Genomic DNA, 21,595 nt, shown 5'->3' on the forward strand with positions numbered 1-21,595 from the left:
GGTGGTAATGACAGACATTTTGGTGGGTGGTGGTTACCCCCCTGACAGATCGCCCCCAAACAAACGAGTGGGGAGAGGGAGACGGGATCTGCATCCAACATTGGAGATACCAAGTAAAATTTGTACTACAATAGCACTGCACATCCTAGAGTACTGTGGTGGTAATGACAGACATTTTAGTGGGTAGTTACCCCCTGACAGACACCCCACAATGGGTGGGGGAAGGGGGAAGGGAAGGGGTTGACAGGATCTCCATCTAACATTGGAGATACCAAGTAAAATTTGTACTACAATAGCACTGCACATCTTAGAATGCTGTAATGGTAATACCAGACATTTTAGTGGGTGTTTACCCCCTCACAGACACCCCACAACGAATGGGGAGGGGGAGGGGGAGACAGGAACTGCAACCAACCTTGTATATACCAAGTAAAATTTGTACTACAGTAGCACTTCATATCCTAGAATGCTGTGATGGTAATAACAGACATTTTAGTGGGTGGTTTCCCCCTGACAGACACACCCTAACAGGTGGGCAGGGGGAAGGGCAAGCCCTGGGTAATTAATGTCTAGACTAGTATAGTAGGCTACTATTGACCCGTATTATACATTATCGTGATATATTTAATAAATATTTTTATCCTTTCTATATCCTTTGTATTTATTTAACACAAAAATTATTTATTTGTTTCATATAAAAAGTAACAGTCATCTGTAGGCCCATGATAATTCGGTCATATTATTATTTTATCAAGCAAGCAACTGAGTTCAATTATAGTACTCGCTTTAGCTTTGTTTACGAGATGAAAATTAATGTAGCAGTGGCCGGAGGACTGGCACTGTAAAGTAGCATGTAAGTTCATATCATTATTAGAGTTATTGCTGTAAAATGTCTATGTACATAACATTTGTTAAATAGAGTAATACGCACCCATTAAATAGATAGTAATACATATGTCATATATACGCTATAGTCAGGGTACAGATCATAATAATTGCCTATAGCCTACTCGGTTTGTTTTATCGAAGCAGGACTACCTTCTTTTGGTTTCAACTGACTTTCATACTAATAAAATCATGGATACATTTTTTATTATCAGTTTTATGAATAAATATTGTTACTATACTCGATTTTTTTCGGGTGGTGTAAAATTCGTCAGCTATAATACACCTGGCTGAGGAAGGACACAGAGGATCTCTGTTTTTTAAACAATCTCTTCACACACCAAGTTATTTCGAACATTTCCATTCTCTCAAGAAGATTATGAATAAATATAAGACCAAAGAAATAATCACCTTGCATTAATGTAAGAAAAATGAAAAATTAGTGCGATTGTGAATTTTTTCTATCGTTAATGTTTAATGAGTAAGTGTTTAGCGAATTGTTAGGGTTTAGCGAGTAAGCGTTTAGTGAATGTTTATGAGTAAGTGTATAATGAATGTTTAGGGTTTAGTGAATGTTTACTGAGTCTTTAGGGTTTAGTGAATGTTTTGTGAATGTTATCGAATGTTTATTATGTAAGTATTCAGTGAATGTTTTGTCTTTAGGGTTTTAGTGAATGTTAAGTGAGCGTTTAGTGAAAGTCTCGTGAATGGTAGTGTTTAGTGAATATTTCGTGTGTCAGTATACATGGAGTGTTAGGTTTGAGTTGAATATTTGCGAATGTTAAGTGAGTGAATATTTTGCGAATGTGAAGTGAACGTTTAGTGACTGTCTTGTTTAGCAAGTGTTTAGTGTGTAAGTGTTTATTGAGTTTTTAATGAGTGGATGTTCATTCACTGTTTAGTATAGGGTTTGGTAAGCATTTAGTATTTAATGAGTGCTTAGGGTTTAGTGAGTGTTTAGTGTTTAATTGATGTTTAGGATTAAGTGACTGTTTAGTGAATGTTTACCGAGTGTTTGGGGTATAATGAGTATTTAGTGAATTTAGCGTTTTAAGTGTTTAGTGACAATTTAGTGTATCGTGAGTGCCTAGTCAGAGTTGGGTATTCAGTGTTTTGAGTTATTGAGTGTGAGTGTATGTAAAGTGAGTGTGTGTGTGTGAGTGTATGTTAAGTGTGTGTGTGTGTATAGTAAATGTATGCAAGTGTGAGTGCTTACTGAGTAAGTGCATTGTGAGTGTTAGTGTTTAGTGATTGTATTACATTACTGTTTAGTTAGTGCTTCGCTACTGTATGCAAAGAAAGTCCTGTATTTACACAGGAACCATTTATGCTTGACACTGCTTAGATCCGAGAGCAGATGCTTAGGCCTTGACCACAATGGTTGGAGTGCTTAGACCTGTTTTCGTAAGGTAATTTTTCTCTGTGAAATTGGATCGAATAATAATATTAATAATAATAATAATAAAGATGAAAAAAGTAATAGTTATAAAATATAGTACTAAGAGCTGGACCGAGACCTTTCAATATGGCCTTCCGAAGTCACTCTCGGTAAGGAGATCGCTACTTCAGTGATTGACGCCCTATCCTTGTACACAGCTGACATATTTGCACATTCGGTTGTCCGATTTTTATAACTGTGTTGGAGACGCATTATAAATCATATTAGCAATGGTAAATATATTGAACAGCCGTGAGGATATAATATGATGTTAATGCCTGTCTACTGAATATAATGAGCAATTAAAGTAAAAATATCACTAGGGAGAAAATTAGTCGAATAATGGTCGTCAAAGTCAGCATCGATAGAATGTACTGAAACACATTACATAGGCTGCCTTTGGTGCGTGCCGGCGGGAAGTTAAGAGACAAACACATTCAGCTGTCTTTAAACATCAAACTGCGTAAGTATCATTTTTATACGAGTTTAAATTTTCTTCCCTGAATATAAATGGTAACTGATTCTTGGTAATAGCGTACAGATCAATATGAATGAGGCAGCCGAAAATAAGTGGACCACTAGATAATTGACATGATATTATAGGCCAACTTAATTTGGGAGTTATGAGCTCCAAGTTGCATGATCGTCAACTTCGGGAAGGGGAATAGAATGGGTGAACATTTTTTAATGTTTATAGTAAGCCTGCTTTTGAGATGAAGCTGCTGAGAAGAATACTTGGCATTAAATGGGATGATTATGTTTAGAAACGAAGACATCAGGGTGAGATTGAGGCAGGCCAGTCAGTACCAGGTTGAAGAGGGGAAGGCTGAAATGGTTTGGACATGTTGAGAGGATGGAAGATAGAGACCCCAGGAGAGCACTGAGAGCAGTACAAATAGGAAGAAAGACCGCTGGGTAGACCAAGAACGATGGGGATAGACATAATTGTCAGGGATCTTGAGGATGAAATCCAAAACTTAGAGGAAGCGAGGGAAATGGCTCGGGATAGAGACAGATTGGAGCGAAACTGTATCAGCCTTATGCCACTGGCCAGTGGCGGGAAAGATAAATCTAATCTAAATCTAATAGTAAGCCTATCCTGAACAATTCATTCACATTTCCGTTTCCAGTAATTATTTGTGTTGTGATACATCATCTCCTTGTGAATATCAATCGAACTCCCGCATCGATGAAAATTTCATTTCATCCACACGAACTCAGTAACTAGAGAACAATTAACAGTTATGGTAAGAAATTGGTCTACGAACCTCGACATGGCTGCAGTGCCTTAACTATAGGCAAGTAAAGAAAAATGACCAAAGACGCTATTAAAACGAGAATACTTATCTTGAGGAAATGAGAGTGGCACCATATGACTCGTTTAATTATTCAAAAATTGCTCAGCACACATACTGACCCCCTCCCATTCAGATAAGATACTACTTGTGTGAAGTATAACTCCACACCAAAGGATAGTGCTAACTATATATATATATATATATATATATATATATATATTATATATATATATATGTTTGTGTGTGTGAAACTATAGAAAGTAGACCAGGCCTAGTAAGTCTCATACATAGTTTTTTATATAGATGGGATGGAATTAATGAACTGAAATATTCCATATTTCAATAGGAATTTAAAAAAAACTCCGGCAGTAATTCTTATCCTGAAACATCACAATATTTCTTTAATTTTTTGCCTTTTAAATTTTTTATCAGGCTCACAATTTTCAGATAATTACCATATTTATTATGTTAATATTGCCCACGATAGATTTTGAATCATTTCAAGGTGTCCCATCTCTCCCTTCTAATAGTGGGTTATGTTTGTGAAGGGGTAACCACCCACTAAAATGTCTGTCATTACCACAGTACTCTAGGATTTGTAGTGCTATTGTAGTACAAATTTTATTTGGTATCTCCGATGTTGGATGCCGATCCTGTCTCCCCCTCTCTCTCCCCCTCCCCACTATTGTAGTGTAAATTTTACTTAGTATCTCCTAAGTTGGATCTATATCCAATTAACGCCCCTCCCCCCCCTTTTCAGTGCGTCTGTCAGGGGGAACCCACCCTCCAAAATGTCTGTCACTGGTCATTCTGTAATCAGTAGAGTCTGCAGATATATTATATATTAGTTTCATCTGGTATCCCATATATTTGATTTAGACCCAAAATCTAACAAGCAATTAGTGGTGCTTGTTAAGTAAGCCACCAATATATTTTCGGCAGACGGTCAGTTTCACAGTTTACAAGTCTACTCCTAAATACCAGTAGGGGTTACAGTCGGTATCTCGATCGTTGTATCTCCATGGTCCGGGCTGCCGGTCTAAGAGACTGCAGGAAGGTTACAGTAGTTATATCACCTGAAATCAGAAAAGAAAGGCTTAACAAGAGGAGTGCCCCAAAAGGCAGCGTCCTGGGTTCACTGCTATTTGGGATTTACACAGTTGAATTATCTAGAATTCTAAACAAGCACAAGTTTAGGTATATACTGTATGCTGGTGATACTCAGTTCTATTTTCCTGTCGAAACGGTAGAAGACCTCATAAGTAAAATTGTAGCAATAATGAAAGTTATACAAAAAATTAATGGCCGCGAAGAAATTGAAACTTACTGAACACAAAACTGATTGTATACTATTTGGATCTGACAGTGCACTACGACAATATGAACACTTCAAAAGAATAGCTATTGGTTCGTAATCAATAAACATTGTAGCAGCAGTGAGGAAGTTAGGAGTATTTATTGACATTAAATTATAGATGAAAAACTATGTATTACATATTGTAAAAAAACTGTAACTATCATATTAGAAACACTGCATTTATTAGAAAATATTTAAATGAAGATACTCTGAAAACAGCAATTTGTAATCAAATAGTACTTTCGAGGCTTGACTACTGCAACGTTATATATTACGGTCTCCCTAACTACCTACTAAGAAAATTGCAAACAGTACAAAATAGTCTCTAGGTTAATAAAAAGATTACGTTCCCGTGGCAGAATAACCCCAGCACTAATTGAGCTACATTGGCTCCCAGGAAAAGCAGGAATAGAATACAAAATACTTTTACAAACTTCTAAGCACTAAAATATGGTGAACTAACATATCTGAGAAACTGTTTAAGAATCCTTAGAACCTGAAATGAACAAAATACACACAGTTAGTGAGAAACAGAATGATGAAATATGCATACATGTGACGAAAGCTCTAAGCTATATACTGTAATGTAGAAATATGCCACTTGAAACTTACTTCCACACAGGAGGATAGGACAAAGTTAAAGTCCACAAAAATTTGAAAATAAACTTCAAATATACATCTTTGGCAGACTACCCTACGAAATGGAAAGGAAACAAAATAAAACTAAAAAAGCTGTTTGTGTATGTATTTATGTGCCATGAATGAAAGATATTTAAGAAAACTAAAATTGAAGCTTATTAATAAATGGGACCATCCAGAAGCTGCAAATATGGTTAGACAGGATAGCCTCTACGAATAAGCATGGATTCTGATGATGGTGACATCTTGGCTATAATGTTACAGGTTTCATAAAGTAATTTTCATCTTTTATACACATTTGAGTCCCGAATGATTGAATTTTATAAATTCAGCGAAGCTCTCTTCATCTTCAATTTTTATATTTTATATGTAGTACCTACTATATTGGCTGGCAAGTAATTTCAGTTCCGCCTCTCTCCATTAATCTTTTTTGTTCAGCAATTTGTAGTAATTCACAATTGCAAAAAAGATTATCCTTTCCTTTTTACCTATTGTTGAGTTATGGTTTGCCGGGGGTTGGGTGGTGTTGGTATTTGATTTCATTGTCGTTTTCCTCTTACTGCAGATCACAAACCATTGCAGAAGAGAAAGAAGAAGAACTGAACTTCGAGTGGGACGAAGTTGTTTTGGAAAATAAGCGACCGCCAAGAGCGTTTAGTCAACCGTAATCATGGCTGCTCGTGTTGCCGGTATTTTTGACGAAAATCTACGCAATTCAGTCAAATCATGCAAACTTTTGGTTGTCGGCGCCGGTGGTATTGGCTGTGAACTATTGAAGAACTTAGTTCTATCAGGATTTGAGGATATTGAGCTGGTAAGTGACAGAATTCGGCGAATGGACGCCTTTCCCGCCTTGTTTTGATTTTAACGTAACATTGAATTACTAAGGTAGTACTATAGTAGCTATTGTAAATAAACTTTAGCAGTATAAGTTGTTGTTGGTAGCCAAGACAAGGCTATCGTTGGCATCTGATAGGCAATGGTTTAGATCAGACGTGTATCAACATAGGCTTAGGCTACGTTTGTTGGGTAACACCTTAGGGTAAAAAACCGTAGGGTCCAGAGTGGACCATGTACGATCAACTTGGACAATCCCAAAAAAAAGTACATTATAACGCGTCCTGACATCGGATATGGGCATCAGTTGCGACTTGTTGTTGGTGAGAACGGAGCTAAAGACCTCTACTCTCCTTTCGAATTAAGCATTTTCTCCAAAGTTAGAAATTAAGGCCAAATTTTCAGATTTAAACAGAGGGTAGTGAAAACGGTGTCAAACGTAGTTCAAATCTCACCAAAACGTGTTCAAAAGTTTTACTCACAACTCGAAATATTTAGAAGATTGACGCCATCTCGATGTTTACGGAGTCGCTTGTATCAATAAACTAACCATTTCCTGTGATAGGGTAGATCATCACAGCAGGCCACGCAGGCCACCTACATCAATGCAAGCCACCCTCCGAAAAAGTACATTATAACGCGTCCTGACACCGAGATGGGCATCAGTCGCGACTTGTTGTTGGTGAGAAACGGAGCTAAAGACCTCTACTCTCCTTTCGAAGTAAGTATTTTCCCCAAAGTTAGAAATTAAGGCCAAATTTTAAGATTTAAACAGATTTAAAACAGAGGTACTGAAAAACGGTCTCAAACGTAGTGCAAATCTCACCAAAACGCGTTCAAACATTTTTACTTACAACTCGAGGTATTTAGAAGATTGACGCCATCTCGATGTTTACGGAGTAGCTTGTGTCAATAAACTAACCATTTCCTGTGATAAATCCGCACACCGACACTTGTACCCACAGACGCTGGAGCCACTTTTATCACAAACAATCGAAACACGATTTCTCATCAACAACAAGCCAGGCGTAAACAGCTGTTGGGGTAGAAGATGACGAGAAGCGTGCTCTTGGATAATTTTTAAATAAGTAGTAAAACATCAATATTTTACATATTTATGATGATTAATTTGAAAATATTCGTTATTGAAAAAGTAACTCGACTCTGACTCAAATTTAAGTAATTATTTTTCTGAATTTAGAACGTTCTTTTAAGTCCTGTATTATGACGTCACGACATATTGACTTTCGTACCTATTGTAAGTAATTGCTTTACTAAACTTTCTTGCAGAACAATTTACCAGTTATTCATGCAGATTATCAGCTCTTCATGTAATTGGTATAATCGTAATGCGCATATATATCTTTATTATTTACTTTTTGGATATATGAAGATGTTTTACTGCCGGATTATCGCCGTAGTGTGACGCAATCGTTTTCGGTCGATGCGCTTCTGTTTTCGCACCATAAGAAATTATGGGGCCGAATTTGCAATGACCAGAAAGTTGTTAAAAGAGGAAAGTTAGCATCGAGGGGCCCATGTTTTGATTGAGAAAAATACAAATTTATTCAATAGCTAGCTTGTAAAAAATACTTGATTGACAACTAAACAGCATACCTACTATGGGTTTCAGAGACAGAGCAAGCACGTTTTTGGGCAATACCTATTTCTGTAACGAACACTCGTATCAGAACGAGAATTTGCTATGGTGCATTACACCCAGTGCCGTAATTTATAAGGGTATCGGGAATCACTAATCTTAAAGAATAATGACACTTGTCCCTGTACCAAGAGACAAAAACTCCATTATGCAGAAATGGATACGAACCCGCAGATAAAGCTCCACCTACCCTCTTCACCCCCCCCCCCCTCCACCGCCACCCCTTTCCTTCTCATTCCTTTGCTTCCTTTCTCTCTCTCTCTCTCTCTCTCTCTCTCTCTCTCTCTCTCTCTCTCTGTTGCCATTTGGTATGTGTTGACCCTCCAAACAAACTGGGTATAAGATTACACACAAAACGTTGAAATTGGTGAAATTAGGCTATGTATTGGAAGTGTATATACATAAATGTTAAAGCAATTTTATCATTATTGCATTACTATGACAACTAGAATTCATGGAAACAGTTTATAATAATGAATCGGCGTATGTGTGAAGCCTCCACTAATGTGGCAACGATGATTTTGCCATTCTTAGCATGCAAACATTAAAGGTTACATTTATTTCTGGCATACGGTTATGTATTAAAGAAATTCAAAATACTAATATAGACTGAATTCAATGAAAAGTGCTAGCTAAAACAAAAAAGCAAAAAAAAAAAAAAAATTTATATAATCCATTTATCCCGTAGTCATTCCTCTATGGTTTTCGGCAGCCAGATGTACGAAAAGGTTAGAAACATTTGATTGTATCTACTTTAGAAATATCTGTAATTTTTCGGGGTAATTTGGTTGCAAAAAAGGGATAATATACTTGAATTAAATGAACCCCTTCGCCACCGGCCTGCTGCATTGCTGCAAATGCTTGCATACCGCATGAGACTCCCTGTCGACCGCGAGTATCAATCATTACTGGCTCCCTCTAAATTTTATGCTATTCATATTTTTCCTTTACATTCTTATGTGAAAACATTGTGTGTACGGATATCAATGAATATTTTTTACCCCATTGTCAAAAAATTACAAAAAATATAGTAAGAATATAGGAAAAAATAGGAATATTTAGTGGAAAAAGTAATTGCAGAAGTAGGAACTGTTATAGAGTAATAGAAATAGTAGTAAAGTAATAGAAATAAAGTAGCAGAAAAAGTAGTAAAATAGTAGCAGTGGTAATAGCAGTACTAGTTTTCTTACTGAAACAGTTATTCCTAGGTTTCATACAGAAACAGCGTATACATCAATGAATGTTTACGGCACTGGTAATAATAATAATAAAACAATAATAGTAATAATAATAATAATGATAATAAAAGCAACAGCATCTCGTGACCAATACGTATATACATATAGGGCAGTTTATTCGCCCCCATTATCATCAGCAAGCTATAAAAAACATATCTCATCACGAGTAACAGGCCTCCATAGAAGTCCTTTCACCTTACGCTTTCCTGTTGAATGAAAGTATAATACTCTGCCCGAGCATTCATCCATTCTCACAATTTGTCAATTACATCACCACAAAAAAGGAAAAAAAAAATGCATCACGTAAGCAGGTGAAATCTGGTGTGTAAGCAGGAATCCTATTACCACTCTCCGTGAATCAGGGGGGCTGAGTCTGGGCGCAAGTCACAAGATGGATCAGTTATGAACCGCCAGCCTTCATTGACAAGAGGTTCAATGTCTTCCAAACACTCTTTGTCACTGTCAACCTCTAAGAAATTATCACTATAATCATCTGATAGATTTGGCAGGTACTCAGACCCTGACTCTGAAACACTATCTGACATGATACTGAAGAAAAAGCATAAAATAACTGCAATCAAAAGGGAAAAAGGTTTAGAATTCAAATCTACATGGTTTACGGACAAAATCGTAATCATCCTTCCCAGATAATAGCCTGAGGCGCACTGGCATATGTTGGCCAGTACCCCTCCTAATATCCCATATGAAAATGACGTCATGACGTCTATCGGACGCTCATTGGTTAGAATGAATTGTGGGTGGAGCTTCAGCACCTCTCTCGTACACAATACTGTGTCGGGAAACCATCCAAGCTGAAGAAAACGCTTTGCTTTTCGAGGAGGGATAAAAGACGTACACGCGTACGTCCCGGTCTTTTATTACTGTACCGTAAAAGACGTACACGTGTACGTCCCAGTGCTGAGTGGGTTAAAATTTTTAAATAAAGTAAATTTGAGCTAAACGAGTAAAGTAAACAATTTGGGTAATAAAACTTTGCAGTTTCGTCGTCTGCTGTTCGTAACTGTGTTTGTGGCGTGCGCGCTTAGGAACCAGGAACAGCAACTTGTTTAAAGTGCAATGTGGAGTGAATTGAGACCAAAATGTGTATAATAACAATCAAATAAGCACTGTGGAGTTTCAGTTGTGATGGCAGTAAGGATAAAAACCACCGATTACAAGGTAAGAATGAATTCAGTTCAAACCATGACCCCGGGAATAAAAAGTTTCATACTTACAGGTAAGGAACCAAGATGTTTATCATCTACATAGATTTGTTTCCTAAAATCCTATTCTGTCTCTTCCCACCCTCCAAAGGTGGGATTCAGCTATAGTATATATATATCTGACAGGTAAGTTTCATGAACAAAATGTTATTGTTATAATACAATAAAGTTTGTTCATACTTACCTGGCAGATATATATATAGCCATATTCTCTGACGTCTGACAGAATTTCAAAACTCGCGGCACACGCAGTGGGCGGCCAGGTGGTAGTACCCATTCCCGCCGCTGGGAGGCGGATATCAGGAACCATTCCCATTTTCTATTCATATTTTTAATGCCACTGTCTCCTGAGGGGAGGTGGGTGGGCACTTCAATTATACAGTGGTCCCCCCGTATTCGCGGGGGATGCGTACCAGACCCCCCCGTGAATAGTTAGAATCCGCGAATGTTTGGAACCCCTATGAAAATGCTAAAAACAGCCTATTTTGTTAGTTAAAAGTCAAGAAAAACCCACTAAAAATTTTCATACTTGGTTTTTTTAATAGTTTTATCACAAAAAGTGCATTTTATGATGAAATTCATCAAAAAAACCAGGAATTTGTGGATATTTATCATAGAAAAATACCGCGAATGCGCGAATTTTCCGCGAATAATGCAGGGAAACGTTCCCCAGAGAAATCCGCGAATGTGTGAGTCCGCGAATCTGGAGAGCGCGAATACGGGGGGTCCACTGTATATATCTGCCAGGTAAGTATGAACAAACTTTATTGTATTATAACAATAACATTTTAGTTTCACCCGTTAAATATCAAGTGAAAAAGTGGCTCATTGGTCCGTGCAAGTGCCCACACAGCGATGCATTACCCTATACATAAATATTAGGGCAATTTTATCATTATTGCATTACTATGATATTTAGATAGCACACATTATAGTTTACATATGTTTCAGCCATACAATTATTAAAAAAAAAAAAAGTGAAAATAGTAATATAGACTTAAATAAATGAAAAGTGTAAGCAAAAAATACAAATCTTTTTTCATAAACAGTTCACTAAATTGTAATCTGCTGCTCGTGGATTCTGGCTGCCAGATATACAAGACTGAAAAATTATTCCCGCTATGGCTTTGCTGTAAACAAACTCTCACATATTTTAAGTGGAATTTGGAGTGAATTAAGAATAAAATGTCTATAATTAGGGTGAGTTGGGGTAATACCGTACCATTAGTGGGAAAATATTTGGCAAAAATCAGGTTTCAGCCAGATTGAGTAAAGTGTATTACTATGTCCAAATTAAACTTCAAGAAATGGGTCATCTATGGTATCCATGTGAATTGTTAAAAATAATGGCAAATACAGATTGTAGATTAAAAAAAAAAAAAATTTACTTCGTACAGAGTTTTCCCATGTTTGGGTAACACCGTACAGGGTAGAGGGGAACACCATATTAAGATTTTTTAACCTACCCATAATTGTATGCTAATGGTGTGAAGTGGTTTTAAATACCTAAGATTACTTTAAATGGATGTGTTAATGAAATGAAAGAAATCTAATACAAATTTACTTTTATTGTACACAAATAGATAATAAAATATATACGTACATACTTTCTACAGATTATTTACATCCTACCCTACTGCATATTGAAGAGTTCAGTGGAGGGGAGATCTTTATTAGGGTTGCCTGCCTCTGGGTGCAGCCTTTCACAATGGTTAGGATACCCTTACACTGAACAACCTTCACATTTTCAACATCTTCAACTGGTGGGAACGAGAAAGTGTCCTTGGGAAACAAAGACTTCATGTGGAGGAAGGACATCTCATATTTCCCTTCCTTAATGTTCCAGCCTGGAAAAAAAAAAAAAGTGAAAATAGTAGCCTATTGACCTAAAAATTTATAAAGAAAAGTATTTTTGGGGGAGAAATAGACTAACAATAGCCTAAATATAATTTACTTTAGTTCAATATGCTCTATGAAAAATGGAAATTCTCTTTTATCTTAGGCTGGCTATTTGAAGTCCTTCACCTTTGATTCCTTTACTGCAAAGGGATAAGGCCCATCTGCTTCCATGTCCTCCTGCTCACTGGAATATTCAGAGGAATCATCCAGCATGAGTGGCACTGCTGGGTCATCCTCCTCATCACTGTCTAGGAGTTTAGGGACAGCCCGCCTTTTCAGTTTGCCTTTCTTCCCTTTTCCCATCATCTTCTTTTCCTTTGCCGCCTTCTCTTTATCCTTGGTTTGCAGATTAGAGATGACTTATTCATTCTCGGTGAGAATGCAGGTACGGAACCTTTTTCATAAGGACGAGGAGGAGCCATAGGGTAAGGCCGGACACTTTCTGGGGTGACCTCAGAGATGTTGCCACTGCTGGAAGAGGTTGAAGGTCTTGGGGTGCTGCAGGAAGGATCACTAGTTTTGGGGATTGAGCTGGCATTGCAGGTGCACTGCCTCTGCTTGGGTGGTGGAGTTGGAGATACCTCCAAGTCCTGGGCCAAAGTTGGTAGCTCCTCTCCAACAGTGGAAGGATTCTGAGAAACTTCTACCGCAAAGTTCTGTGTGGTGGCTTCTCTGATTCCTGTGCCCCTGCAACGCCTCATCAGCTGTTTCATACTGGTGCGCACATATTTCCTTGGCATGATGGACGAGTGTTGGTGAATTCTGGAAGAGAGTAAATTCCATTAGGGTTTGCCAAATAATTGAAAAGTTAGGAAAAAATTAAAAAATAAATGTGGGGGTAACACCTTTCATCCATCTGGTGTTCCCCCAAACTATTTTTTTTTATATAAAATAAAATTAGGCTATCTCATATAATCAATTTCAAACACCATGCAAATGTCTGTTGGTTGTTGCACATTTACATGGCATATCAACAATGGTAGAGCATAAAAATACTGATAAAAATAACCCAGAACTTTACCCTTCCAAAACACACACTTTTACTTGTTTATCATTCACTGTTTCACGTGCGGCTTATCCTTATCTTATTTCAATTGTACAATCACTTTTCAACTTGTTATTCCAAGTATTTCAGTTTCACTGGCACTTGAAAAATTTGGCTGTATGGTTTTTTCCCATGCCATGCTTGATTTTCTTGATGCCACTTCATGGCAAAAATTTTAAAAGGCTGATCTTTATTTCCCTCAAGTAAGCCTAAATGTGACTATTTTCAGCATTAAATCTACTATCAAATGAATCACTCCATATTTGTGGTCATGGCACACTATACACTATATTAGAACCCCGAAAAATTACAATGAACATGCAAACATTTGATTTTCTTACCTGGTAAACAGAGATGCGGCCGGATTGGCGAAAGCAAATGGCGGAGTTGTTGTTGATGCTCTTCTTCCTCAAATGGAATGGCGTCACAATACAGCCGATAGTTTTTTGTCAGGAGCACGTGTACGTTGTTTCCCCATGAACGGTACCACCCCACCTCGCCCTACAATCAAATAAGCACTATGGAGTTTCAGTTGTGATGGCAGTAAGGATTAATCCACTAATTACAAGGTAAAAATGCATTTCAGTTCAAAACATGACCCTGGGAATAAGATGTCTCATACTTTCACTAGTATAGGCAACAAAATGTTGTTTTATTGAGCTGATTACAACTACAATCTTGAGTAGTAATATCAGTAAGCATTACATATATATATATATATATATGCAAATATTGTTCAAATGAGCACTGGGAAGGACGTGGTCCCGATTGCAGAACCGAATTGCACTCATAACCATCACATCCCATATCGTATTTAAAAACTGCTTTGAACACATATTTTATGAAGATTTTATATGCTTATTTTATTTCATGTGGGGGTTTCATACATCTTATTTCGTTGACGAAACTTCAATCTTTTGAATGGTATGCTTAAATATTGAATTGTATGTTGTTTCACCAATTAAATATTGAGTGAAAAAGTAGTCTTTTTTTCCAATCAGTGGTCGCACAGAGGTGTTTTACCGTACTTCTACTACGCTATTACGATGCCGAATGCTACCGTGCATGCGTCTTGTTATAGGGAAGCTTTTGTTTCAGACACCGACTTTTAAGTGAGCAAAATGGTGGGGGAATTTTGTTGGGGGGGGACATGTATTTAACCAAACATGTTGGTTGCTATATTAACCTCCTACATTGCGATAGGACCGAACAAAAAATTGGGGGGGATTCATACATTAAATAACATTCATTCCCTTTTTGCATTTGCTTTATAATTGTGTTGTATTATTTCAAGCTTTCATTGTATTTGTTTGATATGTGCATTGACATGTTCTTGCTTCATAATTTTTCCCTATATATCTTGCAATATTACCTTACAGTTGAGGGCAGGCCCCTGAAAAATGCCGAAGGGGTGGGACTAGTACCCGGTTTTAGGACGTTTCGTTACCTTTGTGCCAGTGATGTGAAATTGGAGGTTGCCTGGGGCTATTTCATACAAGATTTCTACATGACTTGTACACAAGTCACTCCCTTCTCTTTCCATTATTCACATATGTCTAATTTCATTTTATCATATTAGAATGCATTGCTCACCCATAACAATTTCTGTTAAAATTGTACTGTACTAGTTTTATATAATATTTATATATTCATATTATATTTCATTTTTTTTATTTACAAACATTTCAATTTGCACAAGTCACTCCTTTCTCTTTCTATTACGTATTCTTGTTTGTCTATTTTTGTTAATTTTAGAGCACATTGGTCACCCATAACAATTTCCTTGTTAAAATTTTACGGAATAATGTATTAGAACATGTACATTCATATTTCAATTTATGCATTTACAAACATTTCTGTTTTGGTAAATTATCGTCTTTATTTCCTGGCGGTCTCTGTCCTAGGTTAGGTGTGTTAGGATTAGTAAGGATTAGTATATTAACCTTTATTTTACTTTTCCTTTAAGGGCGCTCCGCCCCTGTTCAGGTAACGGGTTCTACTAGGTTAGGTTTGGTTTGTTAGGTTAGTTTGCTAACCTATATGTTAGTGTTCCTTTAGGGGGGGGTCCAGGTGGCCAGATAACATGTTGTACTAGGTTAGGTTAGGTTCCCCCCAGCCAGGTAACATGTACTAGGTTAGGTTAGGTTAACATGCTTACTTATATGTTAGTCGTCCTTTAAGGGGGGTGGAACCCTCCTGGTCAGGTAACACGTTCTGTTAGGTTAGGTTGGTTAGGCTAGTATGCTAACCTATACGTTAGTCTTCCTTTAAGGGGGGGGTCTGCCCCCTGGTCAGGTAGCATGTTCTATAAGTTGGTTAGCTTAGTATGCTAACCTATACAGTGGTATCTCGAGATATGAAATTAATCCGTTCTGAGGCGGCCTTCGTATTATGAGTTTTTCGTATCTTGGAACACATTTTACATGTAAAAGGGCTACTCCGTTCCAAGCCCTCCAAAAACACCCCAGTAAATTATATTTCCAGGCCTAAAACATGTTCTAGGGTTACAACGCCGATCCGACGGAAGAAATATGACTCCAAAAAGGCAAAATACTGTACATACTTGAGTAATATTCAACTGCATGTAATGTTCAACCCCATTTTTACTGCATATATTACGACTTTAGCATATGTCCCTCAGCAATATATTTTATATCCAATTCACAATTTTTTTTATTAAATGTATTGCATGTACTCATTTCAAATAATTATTAAGTAACCATTAACTATAATAAACAAACTAAAAAAAGCTTCCAAACGTCTGTTTACATCCAGCACTTACGAGTATCGAATGATCGACAAGCAATCACTTTACACAGTACTAAGCCATAAATTTTCATTATCTCTCTTCAACTACTGAAACTACCAAACAGTATAATAACCATTCATTTCTATTCTTTATTCTATCTTTACCTAATGTTTGTTTTTATTAAATGTATTGCATGAAAAAGTTTTTCAATTTACAGCATCCTTTTACCAATAGAATACTTAAAGCACAAGGGGTAGATGCTGACCAATAGGAGAGCAGGACCTTATGGGGTGACTAGCATCAGGAACCAATGGGAGAGCGGGAGGATGGTGGCGAGTTTACTCAGTTGGCGGCGTGGGAGTTTTAAAATTGTTCTCTGTGGTCCGGGCGAATCTCGGGACTTTACAGCAACAACCTTTTGTATCTTGAAAACTTTTTGTATGTAGAGCTGTAAAATTTTTCGCATTGGCTTTCGTATCTCAAGTTTTTCGTAAGTAGAGGCTTTCGTATCTCGAGGTACTACTGTACGTTAGTCTTCTTTAAAGGGCGTCGCCCCCTGCCAGGTAACACATTGTTCTAGGTTAGGTTACTATGCTAACGTTATGTTACTCTTCCTTTAAGGGGCTTCACCCACGGCCAGGTGAGACATACTACTAGGTTAGTTGGTTAGGTTACTATGCTAACCTTGTGTTAACTGACTTAAGGTTGTATAATAAACTTTATTTTATGGTTCCTTTTTATTTTCAAAAGCAGGTCCAATATGAAAATACTATCATTTTCAGAAATAGACAGTGATGATGAGGATAATGAATTTTCTTGAATCTTGACAACATTTCATTCCTTATTCCCTGCGATAACCTCTGACTTATAACTATTTCATCATATATACTTAAATAGTATGTCTCAATTTGTGTAATATATATAATATTTCTGGGCTCAGCCGTGTCGCTCCGTGAAATACGTTCCTTTAGCGCTATTTCTAATCCCTTTTTTATGACTACCCAACATTACTTGTAAAGTTCACATTACCCCCTCAACTGGCCTCTCTGATTTCCCATATTGTCCATCCATTACAAGACCTTGTTCATAGTTTTTTTTTTTTTACTCAGTATTGCATTTTTTTTTTTTTTTTTTTTTTCTTAAAAAACAGCGTCGTTTCCGCATACTTGTTAAATCATTCCCCTCAATAACGTCATTCACCCCCCACAATTCTTCCGACCAATCAGAGACCTCATCACCCTTGCACTGCAAATACCCTAATTGCGTCTTGATATTACTTAGCAAGAAGTACTTGAAGTGTTAGCACCCGTTGCTCCACATTCTCAAAATAATTGTATTTTCACATTGTATAATACCTCTATTAACTTACATTTCCATTTATGGTATTTCAAATTTTTTGTCTTATTCTATCGTTACGGGTTGTTGATTGAGAACATTGTGTGTTTCCAACATTCCATCCCCCTTCCTGTCCAAGGCAATGAAGACTCGTGAGTTCACTTTGTGATTTACAGTCATTGTTCAAACCTTATTGTTGGTGATTACAGAGTTTTATATTTTTATTTTGGTGAGCTTCATGCTCATTCATCAGTTGTGGCAATGAAGGGAGAAGATTTGGTAGTTTCTTATTTGCCAGAATTTAGGCCAAAAATGGAGACTGAATCCAGATCTTTTCCAAGGGAATATGTTATTCATTCATTAGCTGCATTTGTTGGTGGTCAGGAGCCAGGCAGGTATTTATGTCCAGTCAGGGCATTGAGGTACTACTTGGATAGGGTTAAATCAGGAGAGCAGAGACCTAGATCTCTATTTGTATCTTTAAATAACAATTCACGACCACTTACCAAGAATGGGATGTCCTTTTTGCTGAGAGACCAAGAATGGGATGTCCTTTTTGCTGAGAGACCAAGAATGGGATGTCCTTTTTGCTGAGAGAGGTAATATCAGAGGCTCGGTCAAATATGTAGGCAGAATGTGCTTTCTTCTTCTAGGGATTAAGGTCCACATAGTGTCTGGGGCTATTCTACTTCTATGTCATTTTGGCCAAATGCTTCAATGCCGTTGGTTTTAAATGCTGGTACATGGAGATCGAATAGTGTTTTTGCTAGGCATTACTTAAGGGATGTATGATATAATTATGATTCTGTAAAAACTTGGTCCCATTGTTGCTGCTGGCAGTGTGATAACCTAATCATTCACTCTTCCTGTTCCTTCTATCTAGAATAAGAGAGGTATGTATGATCAGGTGAGTTTGGCTCTCATGTAAGATTAGAGACATGAAGGCTATGTGAATCAGTCTCATCATACAACTTGTATGCTGGTGTAGAATGAGTAAGAAGCTGCATGATCGAGATGTCAGTGAATGGAGGTCTGATACTTGCCAGTACCTGACTGAGAGGTGAGAGGTTGTATGTCTGTGTTTGGAAGTCTGATACTTGCCAGTTCTCATGACATATCAGTCATTACCACTTACTTTAACTCAAAGACGCGGGGATTGAGCTTGCAGTCTGTGAGGTAAAGCATGAGAGGGTGGTGGTCTGACTGCGGGTAGAACTTAATAAGCAACCTTTGGCAGACGGACTGACATAATCACTAAAACTGACAAGCTGCATTTCTGAGAAATTGCAAGCCTGCATTGTCAGTTTTGGTAAGTCACTTTCAGGATACATTTGAATTTTTAGGTTATACAACAAAGCCTGTTTGAGTGCCAATAATTGCATCCTACCATCCAATTTTCAGTGCTGGGAATCATGCAAATATTAGTTCTGCAGGTTAGTAGGAAACAAATTAATTTTCAATTTAAAATTAATTTTTTAATACTTACCTGCAGAACTAGTAATAGACACCCTCCCCCCTCCCCACTTTTCTTAATAGACCAGTTGATGCACTTGCTTAAAGAAGGAAGCAGTATTTCTGGTTGACAACTCTTATTTAGTGAAAGAACATAACAGTTTCATGATTAAACAGTCTCCTTATGATGTATTGAAAATGCCGTATCTGACATATTCAAGGATTTGAAAATGGGGAATGCTATGATTCATTAAATAAGAAAACTGTTTGACAAAACATTTATCATTGATTATTACTATTGTTGTCATTTCTAAAAATATGGCAGAGTCATTAACCCTCTTACGCCGACAGGACGTATTTTACGTCGACATTTTTTGTCTCCCGTGTGCCGACTGGACGTATTTTATGTAAACTTACAAAAGTTTTTTTTAAAATTTGCGGAAAAATACTTATAGGCATACCAGCCTAAAACTTTTGAATCACGCGCCTTGGGGGATGCTGGGAGTTCACGGATCAAGGTGTTGTTTTGTTTACTATCGTTACACAGGCGCGCAAGCGCGAATTTCTTTCTTGCCACACTAAAAAGTATCTGTGACACATCTCGGAAATTATTTCGTCACTTTGACATAATTTTTGTACCATTGTAAATTAGCCGTTACATGAAGTATTATATATGAAAATGTGCACATTTTTATGTAGAATACAACAATAAAATACTCATGATTGTAGCTTTTATCAGTTTTGAGATATTTTTATATAAATAATGATAATTGCCAAAATTTCAACCTTCGGTCAACTTTGACTCTACCGAAATGGTCGAAAAACGCAATTGTAATCTAAAACGCTTACATTCTAGTAATATTCAATCATTTACCTTAATTTTTCAACTAATTGGAAGTCTCTAGCACAATATTTCGATTTATGGTGAATTTATGAAAAAACTTTTTCCTTACGTCCGCGCGGTAACTCTTCCGAAAAAAGTCATACATGCGATTGTGGTAATGTTTGCACCATTTTAAAATTAGCCGTTATATAAAGTTTTATATATGGAAATGTGCGCAATTTCATGCACAATACAACTAAAAATAACCCATGGTTGTAGCTTTTATCAGTTTTGAGATATTTTCATATAAATAACGATAATTGCCAAAATTTCAACCTTCGGTCAACTTTGACTCTACCGAAGTTGTCGAAAAACGCAATTGTAAGCTAAAAACGCTTATATTCTAGTAATATTCAAGCATTTGCCTTCATTTTGCAACAAATTGGAAGTCTCTAGCACAATATTTCGATTTATGGTGAATTTATGAAAAAAATAACATTTTCTTTACGTCCGCGTGGTAACTCTTCCGAAAAAATCATACGTGCGATTGTGGTTATGTTTGCACCATTTTAAATTAGCTGTTACATAAAGTTTTATATATGAAAATGTGCGCAATTTCATGTAAACACCGCAAAAAATAATTGAAGGTTGTAGCTTTTCTCATTTTTGAAATATTTGCATATAAATCACGATAAATAGAAAAAAACCACGTTCGGTCAACTTTGACTACCGAAATGGTCGAAAAACGCAATTGTAAGCTAAAACTCTTACAGTCTAGTAATATTCAGTCATTTATCTTCATCTTGAAACAAATTTGAAGTCTAGCAAAATATTTAGATTTATGGTGAATTTAAAAAAAAATCTTTCCTTCCCTCCGCGTGCGGATTCTCCGCCACAAATCTCCGAAATACGTACGTCACATTCTCGGAATATTTGCTCCGTTTCATATTAGGGATTTCATAGAGTTTTATATATGAAAATGTGCGCAATTTCATGTAGAATAAAACGAAAAATATTTGAAGGTTGTAGCTTTTCTTATTTCTGAAATAATTGCATATAAAAAAAATATATAAAAAAATTTGACATTCGGTCAACTTTTAACTCGTCAGATATGGTCGAAAACTGCAATTGTAAGCTAATACTCTTACAGTATAGTAATATTCAATCATTTGTCTTCATTTTGAAAGAAATTGGAAGTCTCTAGGACAATATTTAGATTTATGGTGAATTTTTGAAAAATATATTTGTTTATGTCCGCGCGCTACGAATTCATGCATTATTTTGTGATAATATTTTCTCTGTTGCTTTTATCGTTTTACAATGTGTTATATACCAAAATGATCGCAATTTAGTGTACATTACAAGGAAAAAAAAGTAACTTGTTACCTTTAACCGTTTTGCGCACAGCGCGATTTGAATACAATTATATATGAAATTTCGTTTTTGCGCTATCATATATCGCATTATTTATATATGATAATGATAATTTTTTTCATTTCTGATGGTTGCATACTAAACTTCAGGCAATGACAAAAAAGAGAGCCAAAAATGAACTCTTAATCTTGAAAACTAAGCGCGCTGTGATTTAAAAAAAAATATATTTTTTCCGCTTCTGCGCTCACTCTGAAACCCCTCCGGCACACGGGAGACAATTTTTTATTTACCGCTTCGGCGTAAGAGGGTTAAGTAAGGAAAATGTTTGACAAAACATTTGTTG

The 21,595-nt window shown here is 36.7% G+C and overlaps 1 protein-coding gene across 2 annotated transcripts in view; it reads left to right on the forward strand.

Annotated features, from left to right (window-relative positions):
• Positions 1-6,215: 6,215 nt before the first annotated feature.
• LOC135216904 (SUMO-activating enzyme subunit 2-like) overlaps positions 6,216-21,595 on the forward strand; it is a 79,916-nt gene continuing 64,536 nt past the window's right edge. Inside the window, exon 1 of one of the 2 annotated variants that reach the window (XM_064252443.1) lies at positions 6,216-6,431. In XM_064252443.1, the coding sequence (XP_064108513.1) occupies positions 6,288-6,431 (144 nt within the window). In that variant the 5' untranslated portion in view covers positions 6,216-6,287. Of the gene's footprint in view, positions 6,432-14,069; positions 14,089-21,595 lie in introns of those variants that run through there. The other variant, XM_064252444.1, reaches the window with a different exon arrangement.

Source organism: Macrobrachium nipponense, chromosome 6, assembly GCF_015104395.2.
Source record: "Macrobrachium nipponense isolate FS-2020 chromosome 6, ASM1510439v2, whole genome shotgun sequence".
Taxonomy (NCBI): domain Eukaryota; kingdom Metazoa; phylum Arthropoda; class Malacostraca; order Decapoda; family Palaemonidae; genus Macrobrachium; species Macrobrachium nipponense.